At 41.1% G+C, this 16,653-nt stretch overlaps 2 protein-coding genes across 5 annotated transcripts in view; one reads left to right on the plus strand and one right to left on the minus strand.

Annotated features, from left to right (window-relative positions):
• Positions 1 to 2,089, plus strand: part of LOC112400404 (coiled-coil domain-containing protein 17-like) — a 64,152-nt gene extending 62,063 nt beyond the window's left edge. For 2 of the 3 annotated variants that reach the window (XM_024746129.1, XM_024746130.1), the window contains one exon: positions 37 to 2,089. In XM_024746129.1, the coding sequence (XP_024601897.1) occupies positions 37 to 174 (138 nt within the window). In that variant the 3' untranslated portion in view covers positions 175 to 2,089. The remainder of the gene's footprint in view (positions 1 to 36) is intronic. The other variant, XR_003003398.1, reaches the window with a different exon arrangement.
• NASP (nuclear autoantigenic sperm protein) overlaps positions 1,394 to 16,653 on the minus strand; it is a 30,755-nt gene continuing 15,495 nt past the window's right edge. The window contains exons 3-15 of one of the 2 annotated variants that reach the window (XM_024746131.1): positions 14,183 to 14,293; positions 12,619 to 12,699; positions 11,479 to 11,585; positions 9,803 to 10,789; positions 6,105 to 6,184; positions 5,620 to 5,705; positions 5,431 to 5,504; positions 4,508 to 4,696; positions 4,222 to 4,388; positions 3,768 to 3,824; positions 3,602 to 3,679; positions 2,792 to 2,920; positions 2,103 to 2,295 (exon numbers count right to left, since the gene is read on the minus strand). In XM_024746131.1, coding sequence (XP_024601899.1) covers positions 2,215 to 2,295; positions 2,792 to 2,920; positions 3,602 to 3,679; positions 3,768 to 3,824; positions 4,222 to 4,388; positions 4,508 to 4,696; positions 5,431 to 5,504; positions 5,620 to 5,705; positions 6,105 to 6,184; positions 9,803 to 10,789; positions 11,479 to 11,585; positions 12,619 to 12,699; positions 14,183 to 14,293 — 2,227 coding nt within the window. In that variant the 3' untranslated portion in view covers positions 2,103 to 2,214. Of the gene's footprint in view, positions 2,296 to 2,791; positions 2,921 to 3,601; positions 3,680 to 3,767; positions 3,825 to 4,221; positions 4,389 to 4,507; positions 4,697 to 5,430; positions 5,505 to 5,619; positions 5,706 to 6,104; positions 6,185 to 9,802; positions 10,790 to 11,478; positions 11,586 to 12,618; positions 12,700 to 14,182; positions 14,294 to 16,653 lie in introns of both variants that reach the window. The other variant, XM_024746132.1, reaches the window with a different exon arrangement.

Genomic DNA, 16,653 nt, shown 5'->3' on the forward strand with positions numbered 1-16,653 from the left:
CTTTTGCTAAAGATCGACCTTCTCCTTGTTCCACAGGTGCCCAACTCATCTTCACTGGAGGCCAGCTCCCTGGCCCCAACAGCTGGATTTGTTGACCCCCCTCCTCCTGAAGACCCTCACCAGCGGCAGAGTCAAGCACAGAGAGGAGGGTTTGCGCCCTCAGCACAGCTTTGACCCACCCCCACTGGCTTTCTGAGTCCAGAAGAATGGGCGTATGAGTAGCTTCACAGGCACAGGACTGGGGCCTAGACTGAGGCCTGTTCTCCCACCTGCAGCTTTACTACTCCGTGTTCTGACAGAGGGTCTGGAAGCAAATACAGATGTGAACACACAACATGAGCTCCCATCACAGCTCTACCACCTTCCGCCAAGTACTTGGCCTTTCTTATCCTTTTGTAAAAAAGATTGATGTGAGGATTAAACAGATATGTCAGCTATTTACAGTACTGCCTGGCATATAAGAAAATTCTCTGAAAAGGTGACTTGGAGACAGTCTTTCATTCAGCTAAAGGAACTTGATGAACTCATTCCTGTTTTTTTTGCTAAAGCCAGTCTTACCACCCACTTCTTCATCCAAATCCAAGCTTCTTCAGGACATCACCCAGGAAGCCTTCCAGGTTCTCAAGGTCACCATGAAACAGGGAGCTCCTGTAGCCGTATATACTTACAGAAAGACAACCCAGTCATGTTCCTCCCAAGTTGGCGGCAGGGGGGATGGTCACAAGTGAAACCTGAATTGTTATATTGGGTGTGGCCCCAGACCCCAGTGTCAGCCAAAGGTCAAAGGCCTGGTAGTCAAGAACTCCCTCCGGGCTTCCCTGGTGGCGCAGTGGTAGAGAGTCCGGGTTCGTGCCCCAGTCTGGGAAGATCCCACATGCCGCAGAGCGGCAAGGCCCGTGAGCCACGGCTGCTGAGCCTGCGCGTCCGGAGCCTGTGCTCCGCAACGGGAGAGGCCACAACAGTGAGAGGCCCGCGTACCACAATAAAAAAAAACTCCCTCCACCTCCAACATTGCATATTCAAACTGCAGGTTCTAACCTGCTGTCTGTACAGTACAGCAAAGTAGCCCTATGAATGCTGGAAATACTAAACCCCTTAGGTAGTAGAGGGCAGGCACTGTTTGGAATTCAGATCCAAATACTGCCTGGTGAATAGCAATTTCTTAAAGGTCAGGTCAGAGGCAGCTGAGTCATGGGTCTCACACTAGCCCTACACCCTGGACATCAGCGAGGGCCCAATGGGATGGCTTTAGTAACAGTGCCCTAAGCACCAGCACCCTTACACTGGGCAGCCAGAACTGCTGACCCATTATCCACCTTTCAACCCCACTGAAATGCTCCAGGCAGCCCATGATCCCACTCTAAGATCTTTAAACACAAGTCCGGAGACCAAGAGCTTTTTAGTATCTTTATTTAAGAAGTCAAAACTATGGACAGGTAACAATTCCAACCGTTGATATTTTCTGTTATAACAAATATAACTCAACCAGCCAGTTCTCCCCCCAGATTCCTTCTTCCAACCACATCCAGAGTGTCCATCAGTCAGTCAGTCCCTTAGTCACTTTCAAACCAGAAAGCTCAATTTTCTACAATTAGCACACCAGTTTCCTCAAGGATCACTCCCCGCTCCCCAGCCCCAAGTTTTCTTCAGTTCTTTTTTCCAGGACAGGATTATGGCCCCAGTTGGAGACGAGGTGGATAAGATAGGTGCCACCTAAGGCCTGGCTTAGAAGCTGTTATCAGTTCACAGTCAAAGTCCATCAAACAGTATCAGCACCGAAGAGCAAGATCTTCACCAAGTCTTGTTTTTTATAGCTCCTGTCCAGGGAGAGCACCATTCAAAGTTCACAAGACAGCTGGGTTCAGAGTATTTATGATGGAAAAAATATAGCACCATTGGAAAATAAGGGCCTACAGCCACACTTGATTTCATCACCTCCACATCAGACAGGAATCTGGATTAGAACTTCCAACACAGAGATCAGTACAGAGGAGGGAAAAAAACCCACAAAAACCTTTGGCCACCATATAAAACCCAGAGTGCTCCAAGGCACACATTTAGCCAATATTTAAGGAAAAAAAAAAAAAAATCATCAAAGCCTCAACCTTTGCTTACAATCTTTATTGAAGTTATACAAAAAGAATCCCCCAAAAGTGAAAAAATACATTATATACAAAAACACTTTCCATTGGGAGGAAGGCTCTGCTCCCTCTCTTAACATGCAGTGCTTTCAACTGTAGCTCCAGCCTCCACTGTCCCCTCCACTGCTGCCCGGCATTCAGCCTGATTCTCAGCCTGGAAGATAAACAGGGAGCCTGGGCATAAGTGACCCTACTTTAAGCCATTCTTTCTTACACAACTGAGCAGGCCTCAGTCAGAGGAAATAAACACAGGTTCCTTAAATTCTGCTTTGCTCTCTACACTAAAAGAGCAATGACCACAAGTTATAAGGCCATTTCCTAAATTCTCTGTAATAGCGCTGACAGAGCCAGTGTTCATATTAGAAAGAGGAGCAAAAAAAAGACTGAATGGTCTTGCCAATTAAGTGTCTTCTCATACATTCATTAGAGTGGGACCGGTGATATGTATATAGGTTCCATTTGTCAATGAGACGTCCTATATTTTGTAACCAAACTGTTTCCTGTATGACCTCATTGTTTTTATGAGGGTTGCACTCAAGTAATCCAAACAGGCTCAAGTTGGGGAACATGCACTTAGGAGGACTGGTTTCCCCAGGCCCTGAGAACAAGGGGAAATGAGGCAAGTGTCCAAACCCTGCTTAACTGCCCACCTCCTCCTCCATGTTTTCCGAAACTTCAGTTCCACTGGAGACAGCATCCCCACTGCCTCCATTCACCTCCGGCTCTTGTTTGGCTTTCTTTGCATCATCTTTCCGGGGGCTCTCTTCCTCCGGTTTTCTCTAAAGATATAATTAATGGTGAAGGCTTCACAAGTGTGCCTAATGTTTTCAAAAGGACAACTGTAAAACAATTCCTTAACGCCCCCCCTCTTCCCTATGGTGCAAAGGCCCCAACACCAGGATTCACGGCTCTAAGGGTCTCCCTGGCCACAACCTGTCCTCTGCAGAAATAGACTGGTCTGCCCAAACATACCAATTCAGCCTCTCTAATGGAAGAGTGGGGTGGGGATGAGGAATAGATCTGAACAGTAACCAACCCACAAATTTGAATTCCTACATTTGAGTCAGGAAACAAAGCAAGAGTTCAGGCTCTTCCACAAGAGAAAAAAATTACTGCAACAGGCAGAAGGCAGATTCACACAAGTTTAAGTATCAAGAGATCTGCTGCTGAATGACTACTATAAACCTGCCAGCTTCCTAAGATGGGCTGATCTGACCAGTCCTCCTCATCACCTTTCCTGAGAGCCCTTGGGCTAAAAACCAGGAAAGTTTTGCTAGAAGACATATTCAGTCAAGACCGATCTTCATTCAAATCCTCACCTATTTTTGCAAAACGAATGTCTTATTGCACCTAGTATGAGGGGTGTTCATAGGAAAGATAGTCCTCATGTATCATTTGGAGGAAAAAAAAAATGCAGAGTGAGAAGAAGACGGAAAAGAAATGACCACATATAGATTTACCTTCTTTCTGACAAGGTGAGAAATATCAGTCACACAATTTGATGAGGAAGCACCATCTGTTGGCTTTCTACAGGCGATCTGGCAATAAGAAACCTTTGTTAGCAATGTACTCCTAGACAAACACTGAGGTCTAATATTAAGTGACAAAAACCACCTGAATACCCACCATGGAGACTGAAGAGCCTCCTCCACTAGGAGTGAAACCTGAAGTAGAGCTCTCCACCTGTGTGAGAGATGACAAACCCAGGTGGGTCCCAGGACAGAGCCCACCAGGTCACCCACCTACAAGCAACTGTTTAAGACCTCAAATACTAGTGGCCACCATATAGTAGCAACATCACTCACCTCCTCTACTCATACCCGTGGGTCACACATAGTAAGTAGCTGAGATAGAATTCAAACCCACAGTCTGGCTCCAGAGCATACTGTCTTAAACATTAATATTTACTATTTGGGAGGAACAGTATATGAGTTCTCACATTCCCTCTGACCTCCAACTCCCTGGAAACCAAGTCATAAGTTAAGATTCTTAAGCAAATGGCACGCTAATACCATGATAAAGGGCCTTCAACAATATCGAATATACTATTATCAAAACTTTAAAAGGAAACCAAACGAACCAGAGTTGCTTTCAGAGCCAATTCAGCTACATTCCCACTACGCTGGGACTCCTTTGCATCTTCTATCTTCTCTCTAATTTCAGGTAGCAGCTCCTTCAGCTCCTCAATTTCTTTCTCATATTCAGTAGGTGATCCTTTGGCCTCCTTCATATGCTCAGTAAGTACAGCTAGGAAGAACAGGCTGAAGTGATCAGTAACAGATAACACAAAAGAAGCCTTTTTTTTTTTTTAACTGTCAATACTGGATCCATCAAAATCATTGTGGAAACAGCTGATGCTTACTCACCCATTCTCTTCTCAATGACTTCAATAGATTTGCTGAACTGTGCCACTGCTTCATCATACTGAGAGTTGTACCCATAGGCCAAGCCCAGCTGGTAGTGGGTCTCTGCAAGGAGCCGATCATGGGCTTCCAGGTACTGCTCCTGCAGGTTTAGGCAAGCCTGGAACTCCTCCACAGCTTGGATGTAATTCTCTAACGAAGAGAAAAACAGCAAGCAATACTTCTAAAATTTCAGACCATGCTGCAGGAATATGCTCCCATCTTATATTTCATTTTTCTTTGTAGCATCTCCAGGACCCTTGACTAAAAACCATCAAAATGACTTTAAAAAACCTACTGAGGTGCTTCCCTGGTGGTGCAGTGGTTAAGAATCCGCCTGCCAATGCAGGGGACACAGGTTTGAGCCCCGGTCTGGGAAGATCCCACATGCCACGGAGCAACTAAGCCTGTGCACCACAACTACTGAGCCCGCACTCTAGAGCTTGTGAGCCACAACTACTGAAGTCTGCGTGCCTACAGCCCATCTCCGCAACAAGAGAAGCCACCGCAATGAGCAGCCCGTGCACTGCTACGAAGAGTGGCCCCCGCTCACCCCAACTAGAGAAGGCCACGCAGAGCAAGGAAGACCCAACGCAGCCATAAATTAAAAAAAAAAAAAAAATCCCTACTGAGAAGGACTTCCTTGGCGGTCCAGTGGTTAGGACTCTGCACTCCCAATGCAGGGGGCAGGGGTTCAATCCCTGGCTGGGGAACTAAGATCCCACATGCTGCACAATACGGCCAAAAATAAAAAAAGCCTACTGTCATTTTAAAGCTAATTGCCCACAATTTATGATCAATTGAGCTAGATTTTAAGGAATTAGAGGAAGATTAAGGCAGGGGCAAGGGATGTGTTAGAGAAGAGAGTAAAATGGAAAATGTATTACCAGATTCAACACTAACTTCTCCAAGTTTAAGATGTGCCTGTGCAGCATAAAGCTGAGCTTCTTTCGTGTCTTGCCTAAAAGAGGGAAAGATGGTCAGAAACCTTATTAATAAGCATCTGTCGAACCCTAACTGCTTTGTCTTCAACCACCAACCTCCCAACCTAAGCCTAGAAGCACCAAGAGTTTTACCTTTTAAAAATGATCTTTGCTAAATCCAGCATATCCCAGGCAAGCTCTAGGTTCCCAATCTCCTCTTCTTCATTTTCTTGAAGAGACTGAAGTATATCCAAATCATTAGCATTAGGCAGAAGTACAAGACAGGCATCATTTGATTATAAATCTAAATGTATAATTTAGTATAGCTTGGGGGCGTGGGATGGGGAGAGACTGATATAGGATTCAAAGTTCCTATTTTTCTCCCTAAACCTACAGAATGGACCCCTACAAAGTCTACCCCATATCACCTTATGTCAGTGATAGTTAGCAGTGATATGCTGGGTCATGTCCTAACTGACAGGACCCCCTGGGTTCAAATGGATCTGTCTATTCCCAGCATGAATAAAGGGTCCCCAATCCCTAACCAAGAAACAGCTACCTATAATAATCATGCCTACACTAGTAAACCAAAGTCCCACAATAAGAAAGTAGACAATGATACTGAACAAATAATTCACCTTGTTTTCAAGAAGTGAATCATTTGGTGTTTCTTCAGCCTTGTCATTTTCTTTATCCTCCTCTTCTGAGCCCTCGGTTTCTGCAAGTAAAAATTCTTCAGTATTGAGAATATTAAGGATCTGACAAGTCAAAAATTCCAATAAACATTTGTCAAATAACCTATATTCTGAGGTAGGACAGGCCAGATACTAAGTCAAATCAGTTAACATCTGAACTGGATGTAAATAATAAAGCCAGTGCTTAACAGTCTAATTCAAGTCTAATCCAGACTTAGACTGTATGATCTTATAGTGTCTATGGTTGAGAGCTTCAATGATCTACAGGCTATGTTTCTCTTCTAAAAGTCAACCTGGACCGTTCAGATCAAAACAGATTAGCTGACTTTTATTCATGGGCTTTAGAAGCTCCCATTTACTCAACCAGAATCAGTTGGAGGCCTCAGCCAGTATTCCTGGGGTCTTTAAGCCAATTGTCAGTTAATACTAATAAGGCTAAGAAAATACCAAAAGTTAAATTACTCCAGTCCATTCAAAGCAAGAATACTCAAGAGACTAGCTTTCCCACAACAGAACTGTGAACGGAAAGGCATAGCCCTTACCAACTCTCACCAATGAGCATGCCACACACTCCAGCCAGCTCTAAGCACGTACAGAATTTGAGTGAGCAGTACCATGTTAAAATTTCCAGCCACATCAACACCATATTTCACCATATTAACAACACTCACAAGTTAACTGCCTGTAAGGACAGGCTGCTGATAAATAGCTCTACACATCACTTAAGGTTCAAAATGTCAAGTGATTAATAAATGAACCTTTGGGGGTCCACAATTCATGAAATGGGTATAATGTGCCTATCTCTGCCATCTTTCATTAAGCATTTAACAACAGCAGAAAAGCTCAAATATTGTCTCCTAACTAAAAACTAGGCCTTAGAGCCATGAAGTCAGGTTAAAGGACTTTTACCTAACAATACTGCTTCAGGATGGGAATAGGCACAGAAAAGTCCTGTAAGTTAGGACAAACTAAAGCCCTCTAAGAACCAGTTAAAGTTACAAGCTAATTATAGTTAACGTCTACAGCAAACAAACCCCATTTTATCAAGTGCCTCCCTTTTCTCCTGTTGACTATGTAATTTGGTGCTTCTGAAATATAAGTACCCACACCACCATACACCATTTTATTTCCATGCCCAAATTTCGAAGTGGTTTGTGTACTTAGTTCCCTGATGTTAGACTAGATGGGTGGTTTTATTGACTCTGACAATGAAGCCCATCCTCCACCACAATATATGACAGGTGAAGCAGATCTTTGTATTTCTCGCAATACTAAAACAACCAAACACCTTACCTTCCCAATTTGTAGGAAAATTTGACAAAATGTTTATTCTATATTCTTATTTATCTGGTATCTGTTCCACTCATACCAAACTGCTAAAAGTTGACTTCTAATTTGGCATAAAATAGTTATTTGGAGTTTTACATCAAATTTTTAAATTAAAATTCTTATAATGGTCTGAGAAAAATAATGGTTTCTCTTGAGGAATCTGTACTACCTTCATGGAATGGTGGAGAGGGAGCTAGGTTAATGAGAAAGCCATTACTTTAAAATAACACTTTCCAACCTGGTAACCTGTACCCACATATTACTAGGAATGCAGTGAAGGCCTCAGTAAAGAGATCTGTTAAAATATTTTCTAAGCTTCTTTGAAAATGGAGTCTTTTTTGTGGTATGCCATCCTTCAGAGAAAGGGAAACAATGTTTTATAACATACCATTTCTCTGATCTTGTAGCATCTTCAAAACAGTACGGGCAGAGAGTTGTGCAAACCAGAAGAATGACTGTCAAAGGCCAAGTAAAGGCAATCTGCTGATTCTCTGGTTATTCTAGCATTCCCAAAGGATAGTCAGGAAACACTACAAATTGACCTCTACAGTCTGAGCATGGCCAAGCTTTATGCCTACAACATTAAAATTTTGTTCACTTACCAATCATATCTAGTGTGACAATGAGAAAAGAATAGGCTTATTATCTTTTTTTTTTTAAGGGATATAGAGAGCCCAAGAGATGGCAGGAAATGGAGGTTTTAAGAGAAAGCCTCTTGTAAGATTTCTGCAGGCTAGTGTTACCATGTAAATTTCTGACAAGAGGTGGGTTAACAGAAGGGATGAAAGTTGCCTTCCTCAGTGTGAGGTATCTTGGGAAGAACAATACATACAAATCAGATCTAGGGTCAGATTCCAGTACTGTGATGTACTGTTTGACCCTAAACAAGTCACGTAACCCCTAAGCCTCAGCTTCCTCATCACTGTAACTGGAGTAATACCACCTACTTACACAGTACTGTATTTTGGAATCAAAAAGTAATGTATGTGAGAAACTAACAATGTTACTTGTGAGACTCAAATGAATAGTTTTTCAACTGTGGAGAAATGACATCTCTACTGTAGCTTATTATTCAAAGTCCAACTTCAGAGAGCCAGCAGAGCTTTTTACTACTCTAGCTAATTATCATTAAAAATTAAGACATGGGAGGTTTTTTTAAATTGAGGAATTCAGTCCTGTGCTTTTCCCATAGGTATCTCCTAAAGCCCAATAAGCAGCCCAATGGTTCTACCATTTAGCCAATTCACTACTGGTTACCATGCCTGTGCTGGCTGGAGTACAGGGACCTGCACATAGGTAGACGGAAGTTTACCAGAATCAGCTACACATATTGATAATGGGTCTTTGAACATCTAAAACTTAAGAGAACTCGAAGTAGTCTGTCAATTATATAAGTAATATATATGTGTAATAATGATTAATTGGAATATACCTATGGTTATTAATAACAACATTAGATAAATCTTATGGACAGTAGAATCCTCAAATGATAGTGTAACTCAAGTCAGACGTGCCAGTTATGGAGTTGCTAATTAGAGGCTTATACATCTTGATGAAACGGAATCACAATTAGACCAATAATACTATATAAAGCATTCACACTTTATAATGTTCTAAGTAACAAAAAATTCAGTTTAGCAGCCAAAGCAAGCATGAAATGAGGGGGGAAAGCAGCAAGAGGGCTTAACGGTTAGGTTTTCTGTTATCTTTGGAGGGGGCTAATTTAACTAATGTGAATAAGCCTCTAAACACTTACTGAAGACTAAAAGTAAAGATTACCAGAGTTCTTCCACTCTGGCGATAGAACATTCAAGGGTTAACTGCCTTCATTTAAATGGCATGCCTGCTTAAGTGTATCAATTCAGTGGATTCTACTGCTCTAATCCTGATTCCTAAAGCAGAGAAAAAGGAACCAAGTGAACAGTAAATTTAAAAATCAAGAGGCATGCAAGTGAACATCCATTCAGCATTCTCTGCCAGCCTAGCCCACTATTTCCCTATCTACCCCACTTCCCACCCACCTTTATTGGCTAGTATGGTACAAGTTACTGATAGCTAGCCAAGTCTCAGATATCACAGAAAGGCCTATTTTGCAGTTAGTAAAGCGTTAGTTTATAAGCCAGCTAAAGAAGACTTGCTTTAACTTGCTCAACTTATCACCACCTTCTTAAACTAACCCCATTTTCACTTAGCCCTTTCCTAATCCAAAGGCAGACGGAAAATCCTGAATGGAAGGCTGACTTTTACCCATGATTAGTGAGTCAAATCCAGAATGTACTCCACCCACTGCAGCTCTTGCATGTCCCGGTTACCTTCACCCTCTTTCATCTGTTCTTCTTTGTCTTGTGTTTCTTCATTAGCAGCTATCTTAACTTTGTCTTCAGGGGATTTCTCAGTAGCCCCCTGGGCTACCTTAGTCTCAACCCCATCTCCAGCTGCCTCAGACTCTTCTATAGACAGCTTAGTCTCCTCCTGGCTAGGAACCAACTCTGCCCTGAACTTCTCCTCTAGTCCTGAGCCATCTTTTGTTTCTGTCCGTCCTTCTGCATTAGTCTTCGGTTCATTAGGAGTGTGATCCCCTGCAGCTGATAGTCCATTGACTGCACCATCCTTAGGGAGAACTGGCTCCTCCTGCCCAGGCTTCTTGGAGACTTCTGATCCAGCTTCTGCAGCCGAGGCCTCTGCAGCCTGTGCTGTCACCTCTGGTGACTCTTCAGCAGGAGGCAATTCTTGCCCTACCAACTGCTCAAGAACAGCCTTTCCTGGCTCACTTGCAGAGACAGCTACCTGCTCCTTTGGCTCATCCCCACCCACATCCACTGGCTTGACTGCTTCTATCTCCACTGCAGTGCCCTGCTCTTCTAGAGTCACAACACGTTGCTCTTCTGAAGCTTCTTTTGGTTTCTCCTCTATGCTCGCAATTACTTCTCCCTGACCTCCTTTTTCTCTGAACTCTTCTTGGACATCAGTTCCAGAAACTGATTTTCCTTCCTCAGCATCTGGTATTTCCTGTTCTGCCTTCTTAGAAGTGACTTCAGCTTCATTCAGTCCTTCTGGTGCTGCTGTTCCTTTTCCCTCTTTAGTGGTTTCAGTTAACTGATCTGGAGTTGATTCAACTTTTTCCTGTAGTTCCCCTGCAGGCTCACTTATATCCATATCTTCTCTTCCACCCTTCTCCATATCAGTTTCCTGTTCTTTATCCGTTTCAGGCTTTACCAGAGACTTGTCTTCTGTTTTTTTGGCTTCTTTTTCTCCCATGGCGTCATAAACCTGTTCTCTCAACTCTTCCCTTGCTTCCTCTACATGGTTAAAGAACATGAAGCATAAACATGTCTTCGAGTTTAATGATAAAGGCATAAATGGAAACTAAAAATACATTCCCTTTAAACCCTCAAACAGCCTGGCTTATGTTTTAGCAGATGGCCTGCAAATTATCTGCCCCCTTGAGAAAAGCAAAGGGAAACTCCCAGCTAGCAGAGCAACTTACTGCAAAAGAAACCCAAGCTCCTTAAATTAGATATTATTTTACTTGAGCATTCTGATATCAGTTAGGTAAGAGATGCCAAGCTTTACATTCTCTTCTATACACTATATAGACCTCCATCTGATATGTAAAATTCTAGCAGCCAAACTCAAATTAGAAATTAATTTTCTTAGACACAAAAAAATGTAAAAGGGCTCCAAAAGCACAGCCATTAAAATAACTGAGCTGTAAAGACTTTTTAAAATTCACATCAGAAAAATATTTAAGGTTGTTTTCATACTTAAAACATCAATTTAAATAACCAGACTTATTTGGGAAATTAAGTTATCCCCTTACAAAAGCCTGCTATCTGTTTCAGTAATCAGCCACCTCCCCTGCAGTCTCCACCAGATGCAGGTGTCACCCCAGGAGAGACCATTCAGGATAAGGAGAGCCCTATTTCCACCACTTGTACACAAGAAATAAACGTCGCATCTCTTGAATGTCACATGTAACTCCACATACCATCTATGTTATCATTATTTTCTACCAGAGTTTCTTCTGTTTTTTCTCCTTCCTCCTCTTCCACATGCACACCTTCCAGGGCATTTCCCAACACACCATTCTCCATTCTAGCAGAACAAAAGGAGAAAGCACTAAAGGTATGATGGCTAGAACCTAACAGTCTTTGTAATACAGAAACTGTAGTCCTGTATTATAAAAGCAACAGAAGAGTAAGCAAGTACAGAGAATATAAACTATAAGCACTCATGAAAGAAATGCAATGATCAAAACTTTTTAATATAAATTAAGGCTGTAAGAGCACTCAAAGAAATAAACATACCCTTTTTATCCAGCCACCTGAAAAAACACTGATGACTCTTATCAAAAGGGCCATATTTCCCAAACTTCTCATCCACCTAATTTCTCTAGATGGCCAAAAACATTCTGGCATGGTTTTCAAGACAAATCCTTAGAATGCTCTACAAAATTAGAAAACTTAGCAGAACTGAGATTAAATAGATTACAGAATATTTGCTCCTCTGTGTACCCTCAATATATTTTATTCTGATTAATAAATTCTGGTGGAAAATACACAACAACTTTCCAACAATTAAGACTACTTGTGAGTCTTATCTTAAGACATTTTCACATGCCAGTGTTTTCAAATTGTCCTTCAGTCCTTCTTATGGATGACTGTTTTGGGCTAGCTGAGTGATTTCAAAGGTTCTCTCTCTAAATTGGACTTTGATAAATTACTGACTATTCACTAATGGAAAGACCTCTGTGCTTCTAATTACTGCAAAAGTCAAAACCTAAGTATAACTTTACTCTTTGTATCAAGTGACTTTCAAAACTCCCATCAAGGGAATTCTCTGGTGGTCCAGTGATTAGGACTCCGCGCTTTCACTGCTGGGGGCACAAGTTCAATCCCTGGTTGGGGAACTAATATCCCACAAGCCCACAGCACGCCCCCCCTGCCAAAAAAAAACTTCCATCAATATTTCATGCTCCTTCTAAACCCCCCCAGTAAAACCAGTCCCACTTAGCTCATGTGAAATCTCAAAGCTAGTAAACAATCTTAGCAAACAAAGAAGCAAGTTTTTAAATAAGACTACTATGATACAAAACATATTACTTAAAGACTTGGCTTGAAAGACATACCTTGCCAACTCCAGAAGCGATTTCCCATAGAAAAAGAAGGCTTCTCCACATTCATTAGCTGTCTCTCCATACTTCTTACCTCTACAAAGAGAATAACAGCTAAGATCTGAATTAACATCTAGTCTCAAAATTTTTTCCCCTAGTTCTTTAGCTATAAAATGACATTTCTTCTGTAACACATCCTTCTAGGAAACCAATGCTCCACTCCTCTTGCTTTGAAGTCAAGGTCCAAGGGACTTTAAGAATGAATGAATTAATGTTGCCTGTTCTTCATCTATATAGTATATAATTACAAATTCAGATATATAATATACATTATATAATTAGAATATAATATATACTCTAAAAGACATCCATTTGCTACAGTTATACTATATAATCTAAGAGCCAAATTACATTAATAGGCATTTCTCCTGGTATAAGATAGGGGTCAATACGGGCCAGAATATTGTTAGAGTTAGAGGGCCTTTGGCTGGGACCCAAAGCATGAATAAGGTCCATGGAAAGGCATGATGATAAAGAGTTAAGAGAATGTTCTCTGGAGCCTGACTGCCTAGGTTCAAATCCTGCCTCTAACTTTTAACCTTAGTCAAGTTACTTAATCTCACAGTACCTTAGTTTTCTCATCTGTACAATGGAAATGTTAAGAACCAGTCAGAGATATTACAAGAACTAATTAAGTTAATGTATATAAAATCATTTAAAATAATGCTAGAAATACAGATAGCACTATATATACAAATTTAAGCTATTAATATCTAGACAGGGAAGAAGAAAAGGAAAAAAATCACAAGTGTGATAAATGGTAAGGAGGAGGTACTTTATGTGGAGTAAGGAGACCAGCTTTCATGGGGTAAAGGATTGGCAGAAATCATGCTAAGTCAGGCCAACTAATAGCCTGAGAGATTAGTGAGAGTAAACAGTACAACTAAACAAAGAAACTATTGTGATGAAGGTCATGTTTAAGGGTAGTCTACTAGATTAGAATAATGCATCTCAAATTTTCCTCCTAAATACCCTTAATGGCAGGACAGTGAGAATACTGAACTTTCCAGGAATAAGGAATAAGCTAAGAAGCGTGTTTCTATGCGCTTAATCTTAAAAACTTAGATTTTAACGTTTTCATTTTAAGATAACCACATACTTTTATATAAAAATACCTAAATACTCAGCATCAGATGAAATCTGGGCCCTACCCTTAGCACACCACTGAATACCAGAACCTCAGCTCTTCAGACGCAGGTGATGATGAAGAGACCAGAGGCCAATAATCTGAAAAGATTATTGCAGACATCCAGGAGTAAGATTCTGTTCTAGAAGGAGTAAGGGTTGTGGGGGGAAATGGACAAATATGACCCTGAACCAAAACCAGGACAAGTTAGTTAGTGATGAACAGAAAACAAATTACCTTATAAGTTTTATAGTTATAGGAATAAATTTACACATGAAAAATAATCAAATCTCCTTAAACTCTTGCTCTTTATTCTTTTTATCCCATTAAACTTTTTATGATTCAACTTTATTAGGAACACAATATCCCATCATAGCAAAACACAGTACTTACAAAAGACTAGCTGCTTCCTGGAAGGCATTGACAGCTGCTGGAATATCCCCCATCACCAGATGTTTCTGTCCTAAACCCAATAGTTTCTTAGCTTCACTATCCACATCCAGACTGCAAGATAAAGATTTTTTTCAAACGTCAAATACTTTTAGAACCAACATTTTTGGAATACCTGCTACATTTAAACCATAATACTTTAATTTCTTTAAACCTCTGAACTACTCTGGCAAGGCTTAGCTAACCCATACTTACCTATCACTAAAAAAGCTCACTAAGATATATGAATGGTAAATAAGCACGTGAAAAGACGCTCAACAACATCAGTCATTTGAGAAATGCAAATTAAACTCATAATGAGATACTATTATACTCCCACTAGAATGGCGAAAATGTAAAGACTGACCACATCAAGTGTTGGCAAGGATGTAGAGCAACTAGAACTCTCATATTCTGCTGACGGGAATGTAAAATGGGAGAGTCACTTTAGAAAACAGCTGGAGAGTTTCTTAAAGTTAGATATATACCCACCATATGATATCTAGCCATTCCATTCCTAGGTATTAATCCAAGAGAAATGAAAGTATATGCCCATAAAGACACGTACACAAATATTCATAGCAGCTTTATCTACAGTAGCCAAAAACTAGAAACCCAAATGGTTTCAACTGTGATATATCCACAATATGCAATATCAATAAAACGGAATGAACTGTTGAAACACATAACATGGATGAATCTTAATTATGCTGAATCAAAGATGCCATACCAAAAAAAAAGTACATACAGTATGATTCGATTTAGATAATATTCTACAAAATGCAAACTCATCTACAGAGACAGAAGGTAGATTAGTGGTTGCCTGGAGAGGGAATGAAGTACAAAGGAGCATAAAGAAATTTTGAGATGATAAATATATCCTTATCTTATGATATTGGTCTACAGGTATATACACATGTAAAAGCTCATCAAATTGCTCACTTCAAAACTGTGCAGTTTAGGGGACTTCCCTGATGGCGCAGTGGTTAAGAATCCACCTGCCAATGTAGCGGACACGGGTTCAAGCCCTGGTCCGGGAAGATTCCACTTGCCGCAGAGCAACTAAGCTCGTGTGTCACAAATACTGAGCCTGTGCTCTAGAGCCCATGAGCCACAACTACTGAAGCCTGTGCACCTACAGCCTGTGTCCCACAACAGGAAAAGCCACCGCAATGAGAAGCCCACGCACCACAACGAAGAGCAGCCCCCACTCACCACAACTAGAAAAAAGCCTACGCACAGACCCAGCACAACCCAAAAAAAAACAAAAAAAAAAAACCTTCAAAAAAATAATAATAATAGAAGGAGAAGACTACTTAGAAAGAATCTAGGCTAAGACCGAGGAAATAGTAGAAATGGTTAGATTCTCAATATACTTATTTTGGAATTTGCTAATGTACTGGATACATAATTTCTTGAATGAAAAAGTGATAAAACCAATGCTTTCTGGCCTGGGCAACTGTAATAACAATGGACACTTACTATGTGTCATGTGATAATTATACCTATATTTACATTTAATCTTGGTATCCACTTCATAAGGCTGTAACTTATCTCCATTTTACAGATGTGAAAACTGAGAGTTAGTGGCAGGGACCATCTAGATCTCTAGACAATCTAGACCATTTAGATCAAGATTTATACAACACTGCCATTTACTGAGATAGTCAACTGAGGAAAAAGAAGGTGAGGGGCAGGGTAATCTAGTTTTGGACATGTTAATTGTAAGATGCCTACTGAACCTCCAAGATATTCAAAGGAAGAGATTCAAGAAACATGTAGGGACTAAAGATACAAATGGGGTGTCATGTGCTTAAAGCCACAGGTCTGGGACTTCCCTGGTGGCGCAGTGGTTAAGAATCCGCCTGCCAATGCAGGGGACACGGGTTCGAGCCCTGGTCCGGGAAGATCCCACATGCCACGGAGCAACTAGCTCGTGAGCCACAACTACTGAGCCCATGTGCCACAACTACTGAAGCCCACGTGCCTAGAGCCCGTGCTCCGCAACAAGAGAAGCCTGCGCACCGCAACAAAGAGTAGCCCCCGCTCGCCGCAACTGGAGAAAGTCTACATGCAGCAATGAAGACCCAATGCAGCCAAAAAAAAAAAGCCACAGGTCTGAGCTAAACTGGGGGAGATTTACCTAGGGAGTGACTATTAATAAAGAAGTCATAGGACTGAGCCCTGAGAGCATTTCTACATCAGAGGCAGGGGAAATGGGGTAGAACAAGCCCTTGTCACTCCCCCTACTGAAAAAAGAATAGCTAGTAAGGAAAAAAAATATAGTATCCCTGAAGCCAAATGAAGACATGTAAAGAAAGTGAATCCACTGGATCAAATGTTACTGACAAGATTAATCACTAGATTAAGGAATAATATAGATGGCATTAATGACCATTAAGCAAAACCACTTTTTTTTTTTTTTTTTTTTTTGG

Source organism: Neophocaena asiaeorientalis, unplaced genomic scaffold, assembly GCF_003031525.2.
Source record: "Neophocaena asiaeorientalis asiaeorientalis breed wild unplaced genomic scaffold, Neophocaena_asiaeorientalis_V1.1 scaffold51, whole genome shotgun sequence".
Classification (NCBI taxonomy): domain Eukaryota; kingdom Metazoa; phylum Chordata; class Mammalia; order Artiodactyla; family Phocoenidae; genus Neophocaena; species Neophocaena asiaeorientalis.